Source organism: Pteropus alecto, unplaced genomic scaffold (assembly GCF_000325575.1).
Source record: "Pteropus alecto unplaced genomic scaffold, ASM32557v1 scaffold88, whole genome shotgun sequence".
Classification (NCBI taxonomy): domain Eukaryota; kingdom Metazoa; phylum Chordata; class Mammalia; order Chiroptera; family Pteropodidae; genus Pteropus; species Pteropus alecto.
This window is the reverse complement of record NW_006494611.1, coordinates 9,638,541-9,650,823: the sequence shown is the minus strand read 5'-3', so window position 1 is coordinate 9,650,823 and position 12,283 is coordinate 9,638,541. Positions and strand designations below refer to the sequence as shown.

The 12,283-nt window shown below is 37.8% G+C and overlaps 1 protein-coding gene across 1 annotated transcript in view; it reads left to right on the top strand.

Moving 5' to 3' along the window:
- Positions 1-439: 439 nt before the first annotated feature.
- ABCC2 (ATP binding cassette subfamily C member 2) overlaps positions 440-12,283 on the top strand; it is a 56,494-nt gene continuing 44,650 nt past the window's right edge. Inside the window, exons 1-2 of the mRNA XM_006926007.2 lie at positions 440-469; positions 2,069-2,242. Of these exons, the coding sequence (XP_006926069.1) occupies positions 440-469; positions 2,069-2,242 (204 nt within the window). The remainder of the gene's footprint in view (positions 470-2,068; positions 2,243-12,283) is intronic.

The window sequence follows — 12,283 nt, the reverse complement described above, 5'->3', positions numbered from 1 at the left end:
CTGTAAGGCCTTAAACAGCAGTGAAATGTCACATTTAGGGGTGCCTGCCGCTGCACTAATGCTTCTTTCTTTAGGTCGTGGGTCCCCAGAAGGAAAGGCTCCTCCGTTCAGCTGTCTGTCAGCTCTGCTGACATCTTTCAGTGGTTCCTTTTATGCTTACACTTACAAAGGCTTCTGATATTTGTGAAAACTAATGAGTCTACTTGTCTCTAGGTTTTCTTAGTCACATGTATATGCACGAGAATCACCTAAACATACTTTCAAGCAAGGTTAACGATTAAATGGTTGGGATGAAAGGTCAGGATACCCGCCTTTAGTTGGAACATCAGAATGGGAGACAACTCATTGCTAATGCTACTTACCTTCCACCTTCACTGAGGAAAAGAGTAAATAAAAACAGTCATACGAGAGTCTTCTTTCCAGAAGCGCTCCAGGCATCATGGAGAAGTTCTGCAACTCCACTTTTTGGGTGAGAAATGATACTTATTCTGTTCTCAAACTCAGAACAAGTAGTATATTAGCCTAGAGTGGCCACCAGTAAGAACCAGAAAAGTTAGATGTGTAGTTGGTTGAAAGCTCAGGGTGTTTTGTTTTGCTTTGCTTTGCTTGTTTTAGAAAATCATATCTTCAGAGGATATTCTATGTAGGAGAGTAATATATTTTTTTTATAACACGTTTATCGTATCTCAGACTCCTTTCTTGAACAAGCTAGGTACAAAATTGTCTCTCTAAGGAGAAATAGAAAAAAAGCCTTCCAATTTCATTAATGTTAGGAGAGGGAATTTCAGTTTGTGGGGTGAGAGGAAGAAGCAAAGGTCTGCGATTGAGTCTTGTTGAGACATGTTGATGTTGAAATGATAATGCTATGTTCTAGAGGAACTGGCAGTTAATGATATGGACTGGAAGTTGAGGCCAGGGATACAAATCTGGGCATCTGAGCACTGAGACAGTGGTCCACTGAGCAGCGAATTTCAAGATAAACAGGGTGAGCAACAAATGGAATAGAGAATGAGAAGGGACCTTGGATTTAGTGTTTTTGAGAAAACGTGATCTGCAAATTCCTAGCATCCTTATTGGAATCATCCAGAGCAATTGTTAAAATAGTTTAACTCTCTTAGATAAGTCTTTTTAATTCTAACGTTAGATAACTTTATGGAGAGATAAGAAGAGCAAGCATGAGGTAGCAGAGCACGTGGGCAGCATTTCCCGACTTAGGAAGAATCTGGGCCCAGGGCCCTAAAGGATAGGACAAGTATAGCCCAGGAAGGTGGGGCTTAATAGGCCAACTTTGAGAATTCTCTCCGAGGATTACCTAACAGATCATCTCAATCAGGCACTTCAACCTCTTCTTTAAAGAATCTGTGCAAACAGTCCTACAAAACAATAGAAAAATATTTATGGGGAGAGAAAATTCTACTCTCATGTGACTCAGATATAAGAACTGATACCCTCCACCCTCATCTTACAAGGACACTTTTGGTTATTGCAGAGTGTAAAGACTAGTACAGATAAGCCTTCCGCCTGACAGTGTCATTGCTGCTCCCGGGCTGAAGGCCCGCTCAGGTTCCAGCATAAGCCCTCGGGCTATAGGAGTCTAAATATCATAGTATGATTAAGCATTCTGCCTGCCTGCTGCCTGCATGTTTGTTTGAATGTCTGCCAATGCGTCCAACAAGTGCTAAAAACTAGGATAAGAAGTTTTTATATCCCAGGGAACTATTCTCTCCTTCAGATTGGAGAACAATCCCTCTTTTCTCCACAACTTGACAAATACAGTGATGAAGTTTACTCAGATTAACTGGTGGATAAACTCTCTTAAAATCACAGGAAGAAAAACCTTTAGAGGTTGGGTTGGCCAGAAAAGTCATTAAATGTCATGAAATGGCGAATTTATATGAATGGAGATGAATAGGAAAATACAGCTAGTTAAAGGATCAGGATGAATGTGGATATAGAACTGAGTTAAATTTTTGGAAACAGGGTTTGGGGTGGAGGGTGTGAGCTAGGGCTGGGCTTCTGTCTTCAAAAATGCATGTAGCCAACAATCTTTGCATTTTTGGTCCCCCAGAACTCCTCATTGCTGGATAGCCCGGAGGCAGACCTGCCACTTTGTTTTGAGCAAACTGTTCTGGTATGGATTCCTTTGGGCTTCCTTTGGCTTCTGGCCCCTTGGCAGCTTCTCCACATATATAGATCCAGAACCAAGAGATCTTCTACAACCAAACTCTACCTTGCTAAGCAGGTATGGAAACCACACTATTTTCCAACTAATTCCTTGGTACACCATAGAGACATTTTCTTGGTGGTTAAAATGTCTTCTTCCCTGTCTTTAACCAGCTTTCCCAGGTGCTGCTGTCTGAGGTAGAGCCATGTTCTGAGTGTCCCTCTCTTTACCTGCCCTATGCCTCACTGGTCCCTTGCTGTATTTTTTCGTTCAGGTGACTTTGATTTCTATAAAGGAATAATGACTCAGAAATCTTATGGATCGTAGACTTCCTAAATACCAATGATGGATACTCAGTCAGTCAAATACGTAGTTATTGTCTTTTCAGTGTTTGAGAAGCGAACACTGGATTTCCTATAAGTTGTTCTAATAAATCAGGAGACTGTAATTCAGTTGGCACCTACTGTGAGGTGAAAATGTACTATATGACGTGTCCTCTGCACCATTCAGGCAGTCTAACCACCATTGCTCATCTCCCCAAACTTGGATCTGAAATAGGGCTTTCATTCTCCCGAAGTTTTCCAGAGGTCTAGATGATCACTCACAGTGCGGGAAAGAATGGTGAGTGCTCACAGTGACTTGCCTGAGTAGAGAAATAATGGAAAGGACAAGGGCTGCAAGAAAGAGCCCAGAAGGGATGAAAGGAGGAAGGAGTTCCTTAGCCGGCTGCAGCAATTAATGCAGAAAGGGTCTTGTGGGAAATGAAAGACCCTCAATTGACGCTATAAAGCTAATTCATAAAATCCACCATCTGCTTCTTTTCACTAGGGTTTTCTCCCACCCCAATCTGTCCTGATCTTTAAACAGGGTTTTAGGAAGGCAAATTGAACATGGCATTCTATGAGCACACAGTCCAATAACCTCAGGTTACCTGCACTCTAAAAAGAGGGAACTTGGCCAAAGGAAGCAGTATTTACACTGACACTCTGAGGTGGAGGCCAGGGCTGGGTTTTGTCAGGCTCTGGATAGGAAAAGAACAGTCTCTGAGAGTCTAAGGCAGGATCACTCTCTACCCTGTTGACCTACGTGCCCAGGGCAGAACCTACTACTCAGCAGGCATTTGTCGAATGTTGATATTAAATGCACTCTAAGGAGTTGAGTCAAGAGTGTGTCAGACCATGAACATTGAACAATGTGCTTCATTACCCTTGGGCATGAGTCAGAGCCTTTGGTTGGAGTCAGTTAAATTAGGGAGATTCTGCCATTTTCTGGAGTGTCCAAGAAAAGCCTGGGTAAATGAGTAAATCAGCATCCCATCCTAATCAGAGCTATTAATTAGCTTTAAAAAAAAAAAAACAGCTTTCTTGAGATATAATTCATGTACCATACAATTCTCTCATTTAAATACAATTCTATTTTTAGTATATTCACAGATATGCGTAACCATCATCATGGTCAACTTTAAAACATTTTTATTCCCTCAAAAAGAAACTATCTCCCTGTTCCCCTTAGGAAACTATCTCCCTGTTCCCCTAATCTTTCTGTCTCTATTCTAAACATTTTATATGAATGGAGTCATATAGTAATATATAGTCTTCTATGATTGGGTTCTTTCATTTAGCATTAGGTTTTCAAGGTTCATCTATGTTGTAGCATATATCAGTACTTCAATTATTTTTATGGATGAATAATATTCCACTCTTTGGATATATCACACTTTTTTTTAACTTTTATAAACACAAAGCTCTATGGAGAAAAAGAAAGGCAATGTATTAGGTTTTCTTTTCTCTGTAGTGAATAATTCATTCACCCTTGCTCATAATTTCAGGAGCTCCATTTATAATTTATACTTCACTTTTTTGTTCTCCATCCTGGGAGTGACAGACACAGATTAGCTTCCTCTTAAAAATTTCAAAATAATTAGTTTCTTCTCTGAAAAAGTTAGAAGTATCATTCCTCGCAAATTAAAACTTCACTTCTTCTATGAGAACCTTCTTCTTAGCTCACTCCTCGACTTGATTTTATTTCTCTGCTTCCTCTTCTACCTGCCTTGAGACCATTGGTTCCTCTCTTGATCTCCTGAACTGTTGTTACTACTGTTCTTGTTTGGTCACTAGTGTAGTGTTTACCTCATCTGAACTAAGTCAATTTGCTCAAGCAAGCTGGTGAGAGACTCTGCAAGTTTATTTGTTTAAATGTGTATCCTTAACTGAAAGGACCTGATGCACAATAGGTAACTGAATAAATTAAATTACAAAATGAATGAATGAATGAATGAATGAGCTCATAGTCAGTCCCAGGGGAACAAAAGAGGAATTTGATTCTGAAGGTTGTGGAAGTGCTGCAGTATAAGCAAGATGTACAGCAAAAAAGAACTTGGTGTTGAGCCAGTGAGATGTGGGAATCATCTTCAAGTATTTGCAGAAGTATGACATAGAAGATTGCCTAGCTTGTTCTGAAAAGTTTCAGGGAGCAAGATCAAGGTAAGTAGGTGGAGGTTGTTCCAGGGAAGTAGACTTTGGCTAAATATACAGAAGAGTTTTTTAATAATAACTGTCTGATAAGAGAATGGATTGCTGGGAGATATGGTCTCTGAAAATATTGAAACTGAAGTTAGATATGTGTCTGCCATGGAAGTGGTGGAAGTGGACACTCTCTGCAATGGGTAGAAGATTCAACCAGAGTGACTTGTCATTCAGAAAGTGCTGAGAAAAGGAGGACTGTACAGAGATGGAGAGATATTAAATATGGCCAAACCACTCTCCTTTCTTTTTTAAATACCAATGAGATTGTATCTCCTTAGGAAGTTGAATTTAGTCAACTCTTAATGACTTGAAGTTCCTCCAATAAATCAGAGATCAAGGGCAAACACTATTAAGGACTTGGTAATCATTAAACAACCACAAGATTCCCTGATCCTAAATAAGAAAACCTTGTGTATGCTCCTGATTACCGAAACAATTCATGGTTGTTATAGAAAGTTTGGAGACTCTAGAGAAATAAGAATAAAATTAAATCCATTGATAATTGTATCGCTCTGATATACTCCTGTTAACATTTACTGTATTTCCTTCCACTCTCTTAAGAAAAAAAAAAAAAAGAAAGTCTCTTTCTCACCTCCCTACCTTCCAGTCCCATTGTCCAGGCCTCCATTTAAAATTATTTTGATGGCTACTTTCATGTCTGCAAATAGTATGTTTAAACCTATATTTCTTGATCAATCAACTTCGAAAAAAAAAATCTATTTCTGCCCTCTCTAAAAGAAGAAATTTAGCTCATGACCCACCTCCCAACTTCCTTTTCCTCTCCTCTTTTTCTCAGCCTTTTAATTTTGTATGGTTATTTTCATTTCTCCAGTTGGTTACCTTTATATCTAAAAATAATCTGCCATCAATTATAGACTCTACATCTTGATGCCTCTTTAAGATGAGAGCATTAGTGCCCCCAAATTTCTTGGATCTGGAGAATATCCTCAAATAAAGTTTTCAGAAAGAGCAATTCTAAATAAACTCTCTAAGTCCTTATTTTCTGAAAATGTTCATCTGAAGATGGAATGCTATGTTCAAAAATCATCTTTTTTTTTAAACTCTGAAGATAACATTATATTTTTCTCCCACATCCTATCCTACCAAATTAGGATTTTTCTCATTCCTTATCCTCTCTAGAAGCTTTTGTCCTCTTTATTCTTGATGTCCTGAAATTTCATGAGAGTCTGTTTACGTGGGTCTTTTTTCATTTAATGGGTTCTACACTTTCAACCTAAGAACTCATGTCTTTCTTATCTCTGAGAAATTTATATATATTACTCCTTTCATTTTTTTCCTCCAATTTTGAAATTTCATCTCCCCAGAACTTCTTGTAGATGAATGTTGGACTCTCTGAATTGACCCTCCTTATCAACTTCTCCTTTTAAAATTTCTTTTTCTCTGTGTTCTGAAAGATGTCCCCGTTATTACTCCCAGTTGTCCTAAAGAGCCTTTATTTTAGCAGTTGTGAGTTTGAGTTCTAAGAATTCTTTTTAATGTCTGAATATACTTTTTCTTTTTAACAGCACCTATTTTCATATTTCTCTTAGGACATGAATTTTAAAATAATTTAAAATTCTCTTCTATGCACTTAATAATTTTTGTTGGTTTCATCCCAGAAGCAATTATTCTGTTTAATTATCTTGGCTGTCTTCTTTGCTAGTGCTGGTTTTCCTCAACTTTCTGATGGCTATTAGTCTTCTCTTTGTTAATATATTAATGAACATATGTGGCTGAAATAGGTCCCTTTTCTACTATATGTCTGCTTCTCCAGCTGGCCTCTTCTTGGTGGGAGGACTGCCTGTGAGCTATGAGTCCTGAGTGACTGTCTGGACTTACCAGCCTCCTCCAGGAGCAGGTACCTGAGCTGTACCTCTCCACCCATACTGTGTGCCAAATGAGCTTACTCTGGATGAAATTACTCCTCTGGGGCACCAAATACCTACACTATCTACTGGGTCTTCTTCAGGGAAAGGATTCAATTTCTTTAGAGAATACTTCTCTTTTAGCCTATTTGGGGGTAATGGTGGCAAATATAGTTTGCTGCCAGCGGATTTGCAATGATGAGTTGTCGGTGGGGGAGAGAAGAAAGTGACTGGCAGAACTATATCAGTTCTGGACACAGAACTTCAATTAAGACTATGATTTCTGTCCTGTTTCCCATTCCGATTCACTTCCAGGGCTGACAACAAAAAAACAGATTTATATCAGTTAAGACTCTCTCACCTCCAAGTCATGTCTGTTGGTTTAAACAATAAAGAATTTATTATCTTACATAACAAGAAGTTCAGAAGTAGTGCAGTTCCAGCATATGTTAGTGTAGCAGCTCAACAACATCAACAGGTAGCTGATTATTTTCATCTTTTTTCTGATAACCTCAGCACAGCAAGCCAGTTATCGAGCTAGCACATAATTACAGGATGGCTGCAGCAGCTCCAGGCATCACACCCTCAGGTCAGTGCCCAGAAGCAGATTAAGAGGCCACATGCCCTCACGTATCACTTAAAAAAAAAATAACTTTATTGTGATATAATCCACATACCATAAAAGCCACTTGTTTAAAGTATATAATTCAGTGGTTTTTAGTATATTCACAGAATTGTGTGACCATCACCACTGTCTAATACCAGAATATTTTTATCACTCTAAAAAGAAACCTTGTGCCTTAAGCAGTAACACCCTATTCCACCCCCCTTCGGCAGTCCCCCTGGCCCTGATGACTCCTAATCTACTTTCTGTCTCTATGAATTTACCTGTTCAGGACATTTCATATATTTGGAATTATGCAATATGTAGCCTTTAGTGTCTGATTTATTTCATTCAGCATAAGATTTTCAAGGTTTATATGTGTCGTAGCATGAATCGGTACTTCATTTTCTTGAAAGTTTTTTTTAAAATTGTAGTAAAATACACAGAAGAGAAAGTTTATTGTTTTAACTATTTTAAGGTATACAAGACAGTGGCATTAAATACATTCATCATGTTATGGAATCATCACCACTATGTAGTTCCAGGACTTTTTCATCACTCTAAGTGGAAACCTTGTACCCCTCTTTAAACAGCCCTTCCCAGTCCCTCCCCAGTCCCTCCTCCGCTATTCCCTGGCAACCACAGATCTGCTTTCCATCTCTATATACGCCTAGTCTGGATATTTCACATACAAATGGAATCCTAAAATCAGTGGTCTTTTGTGTCTGGCTCTTTTCATTTAGCACTATGTTTTCCAGATTCTTCTATGTTGTAGCATATATCAATATTTCATTCCTTTTTATGGCTGAGTAGCATACCATTGTGTGGGAATCCCATATTTTGTTTATCCATTCCTCATCAGTTGATGGACATTTCGGTTGTTTCTATTTTTTTCTATTTTGAGTAATGATATTAGGAACATTTGTGTACAGGTTTTGGGGTGAACATAGATTTTCTGTTTTCTCAGATATATACTTAAGAGTGGAACTGCTGAGTCATATGGTAACTCTATTGTAACTCTGTAAACAATTCATAAGTTTTAAACTGCATGCTCTTCTGAGTAGCGTAATAAAATCCCTAGTCATCCAGCTCCATCTCCGTCCAACATGTGAATCATCCCTTTGGCCAGCTGTATCCACACTTTATAGGCTACCCACCCCATTAGTCACTTAGTAGCCACCTGGATTACTAGATTGGACTGTGCTGGTGTAGAGTCACCCTTATTTTATTTAATAATGGCCCCAAAGTGCAAGAATAGTGATGCTGGCAATTCAGATATGACAAAGAGAAGCCATAAAATTTATGTATGTATACGAAAAAAGCAGTATATATAGGTTTTAGTAGTATCTGCAGTTTTAGGCATCCACCGGGGGTCTTGAAATACATCCCTCTGAGGATAAGTGGGGACTGCTGTACTCATCCTTGCCAATACTTGTTATTGTCCCTCTTTTGATTGTAGGTATCCTAGTAGGTGTGAAATAGTGTCTTATTGTGGTTTTGATTTTCACTTCCCTAATGACTAATGATGTCGAACATCTTTTTTGTATGCTTTTGGCCATTTGTATACCTTCTTTGAATGAATCCTTTGCCCATTTTTAAACTGAGTTATTTGTATCCTTTTATTATTGACTTAAAAAGAGTTCTTTACCTTCTGGATCTATGTATCACTTTGATCAGAGAATTAAACCTTTCCCAAAAGGCCCCACAAGCTAGTTCCCACAAGCTGTCCCCCAATTCTCTTTGGTCAGAATTGTGTCACATGGCCATGGCTAAAGCAGTCACAGCCCAGGGGAATGGAACCATCATAACTGGTTTTAACTCACCTCATGGGGTTGCAAGTAGGTCCAGATTCCAACCAAGCATATATCTGAGCTGACTAGGGTAAATATTTTACGAAAGGGGGTTTGTTAGGAAGAAAAGACTGGCTTTGAGGAGGCAACTCTATCAGTCAGAGTTCCAATCGGAAACAGGCAAAACAGGATCATGTAAAGAGGTTGTATTTACAAAGAGATCTAGGGCTTAGCAGCAAAGTGTTAGCACTGTAGGTCTGAAGGAACAAGAGTGGAGAGTGAATCTGGTGGGCAGACCGAAGATACCAGCACAGCAACCAGGAATGTCTATCTCAGGCCCCCCTTTCACTGTTGCCTTTTCTTGTGTGTGTTTTGGGCCACGGTTTTCTCTGCTTTTGCCCGTCACTGTTGACACATTTGCTTTTTGTCTTCTAAAACTTATCTGGTCTACTGAGCTCAGCTTTCTTCATTCATATTCTCGTGCTATCGTGGCTTTATTTCTTGGGTACCTCATCATCATTTCAATGGAATGGGGAAGGATGGGAGATAAACAAGTGTATGAAACCTCACATCTTGGACTGGAAACACCCGTCTTTTTCTATGAATATTTTAAAAACGTAATTGAACTCATTATATATGCAATTTTGTAGTCTACTTTTTTTTACATGAGCTGATATAAAAAGCATTTTCAAGGGTTAACATTATTTTTTGACAAAATTTTGATGACTAACAAAATTGTTCATCACATGAGTATACCATACTTATTTTATCAGCTCTTGCAACATAAACTTCTCTCTACACCCTTCCACCACATTTTGGATTAGTTTAGGTTTTATAAATTCTCCAGTATTAAAAATGAGACTCCAGTTAACATTATTATGCACAAATATTTGTCTGCAATTCAGATTATGTCCTCAGAATAGATTCCTAGAAGTAGAATTACCATATCAAGTATATGAGCGGTTTAAGATTTTTGAAACGCAGTGGAAATTTTTTATAATTTAGCAAGGTTTTTGCCAACATATAGTCTCACCAAAAGTGTGTTAAAGTGAATTTATCTGCACTCTTGCTAGCATTACATATTATGTTTCTTTAATTTTATATGCAAAAAGAGCATCTTATTGTTTTACTTTGCATTTCTACAAGTACTAAATGCAACTGATTTTTTAAAATTTGTTAAGAATATTTCTTCCTTTGCAAATTGTCTGTTCACATCGCTTGCTCATTTTTCTAAATGGAGGTGTTTATCTTTTGAATAGATGATTTACAGAGGGTTGAAATTTTAAAAGGTACAAAAGGGTACATGATAACTCTAGTTACTCATTCTGTTGGAGTTGGCAACCATCAATACCAGTTCCAGAGATAAACAGCTCATGTTTGTACAAAAACCTATCTACTTTTTTTTTTTTCACACAAATGCTAGTGTCTCATTCTCTGTGTCTTAGAGATCTTCTATTTTTAGCACATAAAGATCTGCTTCTTTCTTTTTACTGACTTCTTAAGGTGCTGTTATTTGGATGTACCATAATTTATGTGCCCTAAATGATAGAAATTTAGTTTTAACCTTCTGCCATCATAAGCCATGCTGCAATAAATAGCTTTGCACATATGAGTGTGTCTGTAAGATAAAGTCCTAAAAATGGAATTACTGGGATAAGAGTATGTGGACTCGAAATTTTTATAGATAGTATAAATTTCCCTCCATCAAGGAAATTTCCTCAGTCTCATCAAATTTTTATTATAAAACTTTTTGATATATGCTAATCAATTAAGTGAAAAACAGTAGATCATAATTTGAAATTGCACTCTCTTATTATTAGTGAGGTTAAACATCTTTTTATAGTTTAGAAGCCCTTTGTGTTTCTTTTTCTTTAAATTATCTATTTATATTCTATTTTTTGCATTGGTTGTTAGTTTGTTGTTTTTTTTAATATTGTTTTGTAGGAATTCTTTATAACGTAAATTGGTCCTTTTTGATATGGATCGCTCCATGTATTTCTAATCAATTTGTACAGAGTTTAATATATGTAAACCCATAGCAAGGCCCCCTTCTTTTCCTTGGCCTGGGGAATGGTCCGCTGGTTGGTATTCTCTTTATCTAGTCATCTTCAAGAGTGCTTGCTCTATTTTATCTCCTAATTCACCTGAAGGCTAACATAACTTACCGCTTCAAAAGCCATTTTTTTTTCCAAAAAAAAAAAAAAAATTTACATTCTCATGTGCGGTAAGCACAGTACTGTGTAGTATATTATTTACTTTAGAAAAAATGCATTCCTCTTATTAACATGTCTTTGACTCTATGCCTTTCTAAATAATAGCACTGGTCCTATTGGTTAAGGGTGCAGTCATCTCTCTCCTTGGCTGGTTTTTATTACAAAGGGCCCAGTATCTTAGCCATTCTGGATGAATGAGACATGAGAATGAGTAGGGTTAGATGGATGGCAGTAGAAAAAGATGAGGGTAGGTGAGATAGTAAAAATCTTCATTTTCAGGACTAAGATACTGGTAGAACTCCTCAGCGGAAGTAGTAATTTTCCATCTTAATGGGTGGAGATGATACTTTAAAACAATACAATATATATTATGACTCATGAGCTTATAGGACAAATACTGATTGGCTTGGAGTCATCTTAGGATGACATAGTTGCAATCATTTGCAATATTTTCAAAGGTTATATAGTGAAAAAGCTGGGGCTAATGACCAAAGACAGGTAATAATGTCATCCCAATTGGGGTGGGGGATCCCCCTTTTAAAACTATAGTATTAGTTACCTATTGCTGTGTAACAAATTGTTAACTATTGTCTTAGTTACCTATTGCTGTGCAACACAATAAAGTTTTTATCTCACCGTTTTCTCACATCAAGAATTTGGGAGCAGTTTATCTGAGTTTTGTTTCAAGATCTCTAATGAGGTTATAGTTAATATGCTGGGACTAAGGTCATCTGAAGTTTTGATTGTGACTAGAAGATCTGATTCTACAGTGACTTGCTCACATGGCCTTTGGCAGGAGGTCTCAGTGCCTTACCAAGTGGCCTCTCTGTAGAGCTGCTTGAGTGCCCTCACAATGGGGCTAGTAGCTTTCCTTGCAGTGAGTGATCTAAGAGAGGGAACCAGGAGGAAGCCACATTGTTTTCCATCTTGGAAGTCACATATTCTCACTTCCACCATATTCTGTTCATTAGAAGCAAGTCACTAAGTTCAGTCCACACTCAAGGAAATGGGAACAAAGCTCTGCTTTTTGAAAGGAGGAATGTCAAAAAATTTGTGGGCACATTTTAAAACGATCACATTCAACATTCCTCAAAAACACTTAACACAGCATCCTTTGACTTT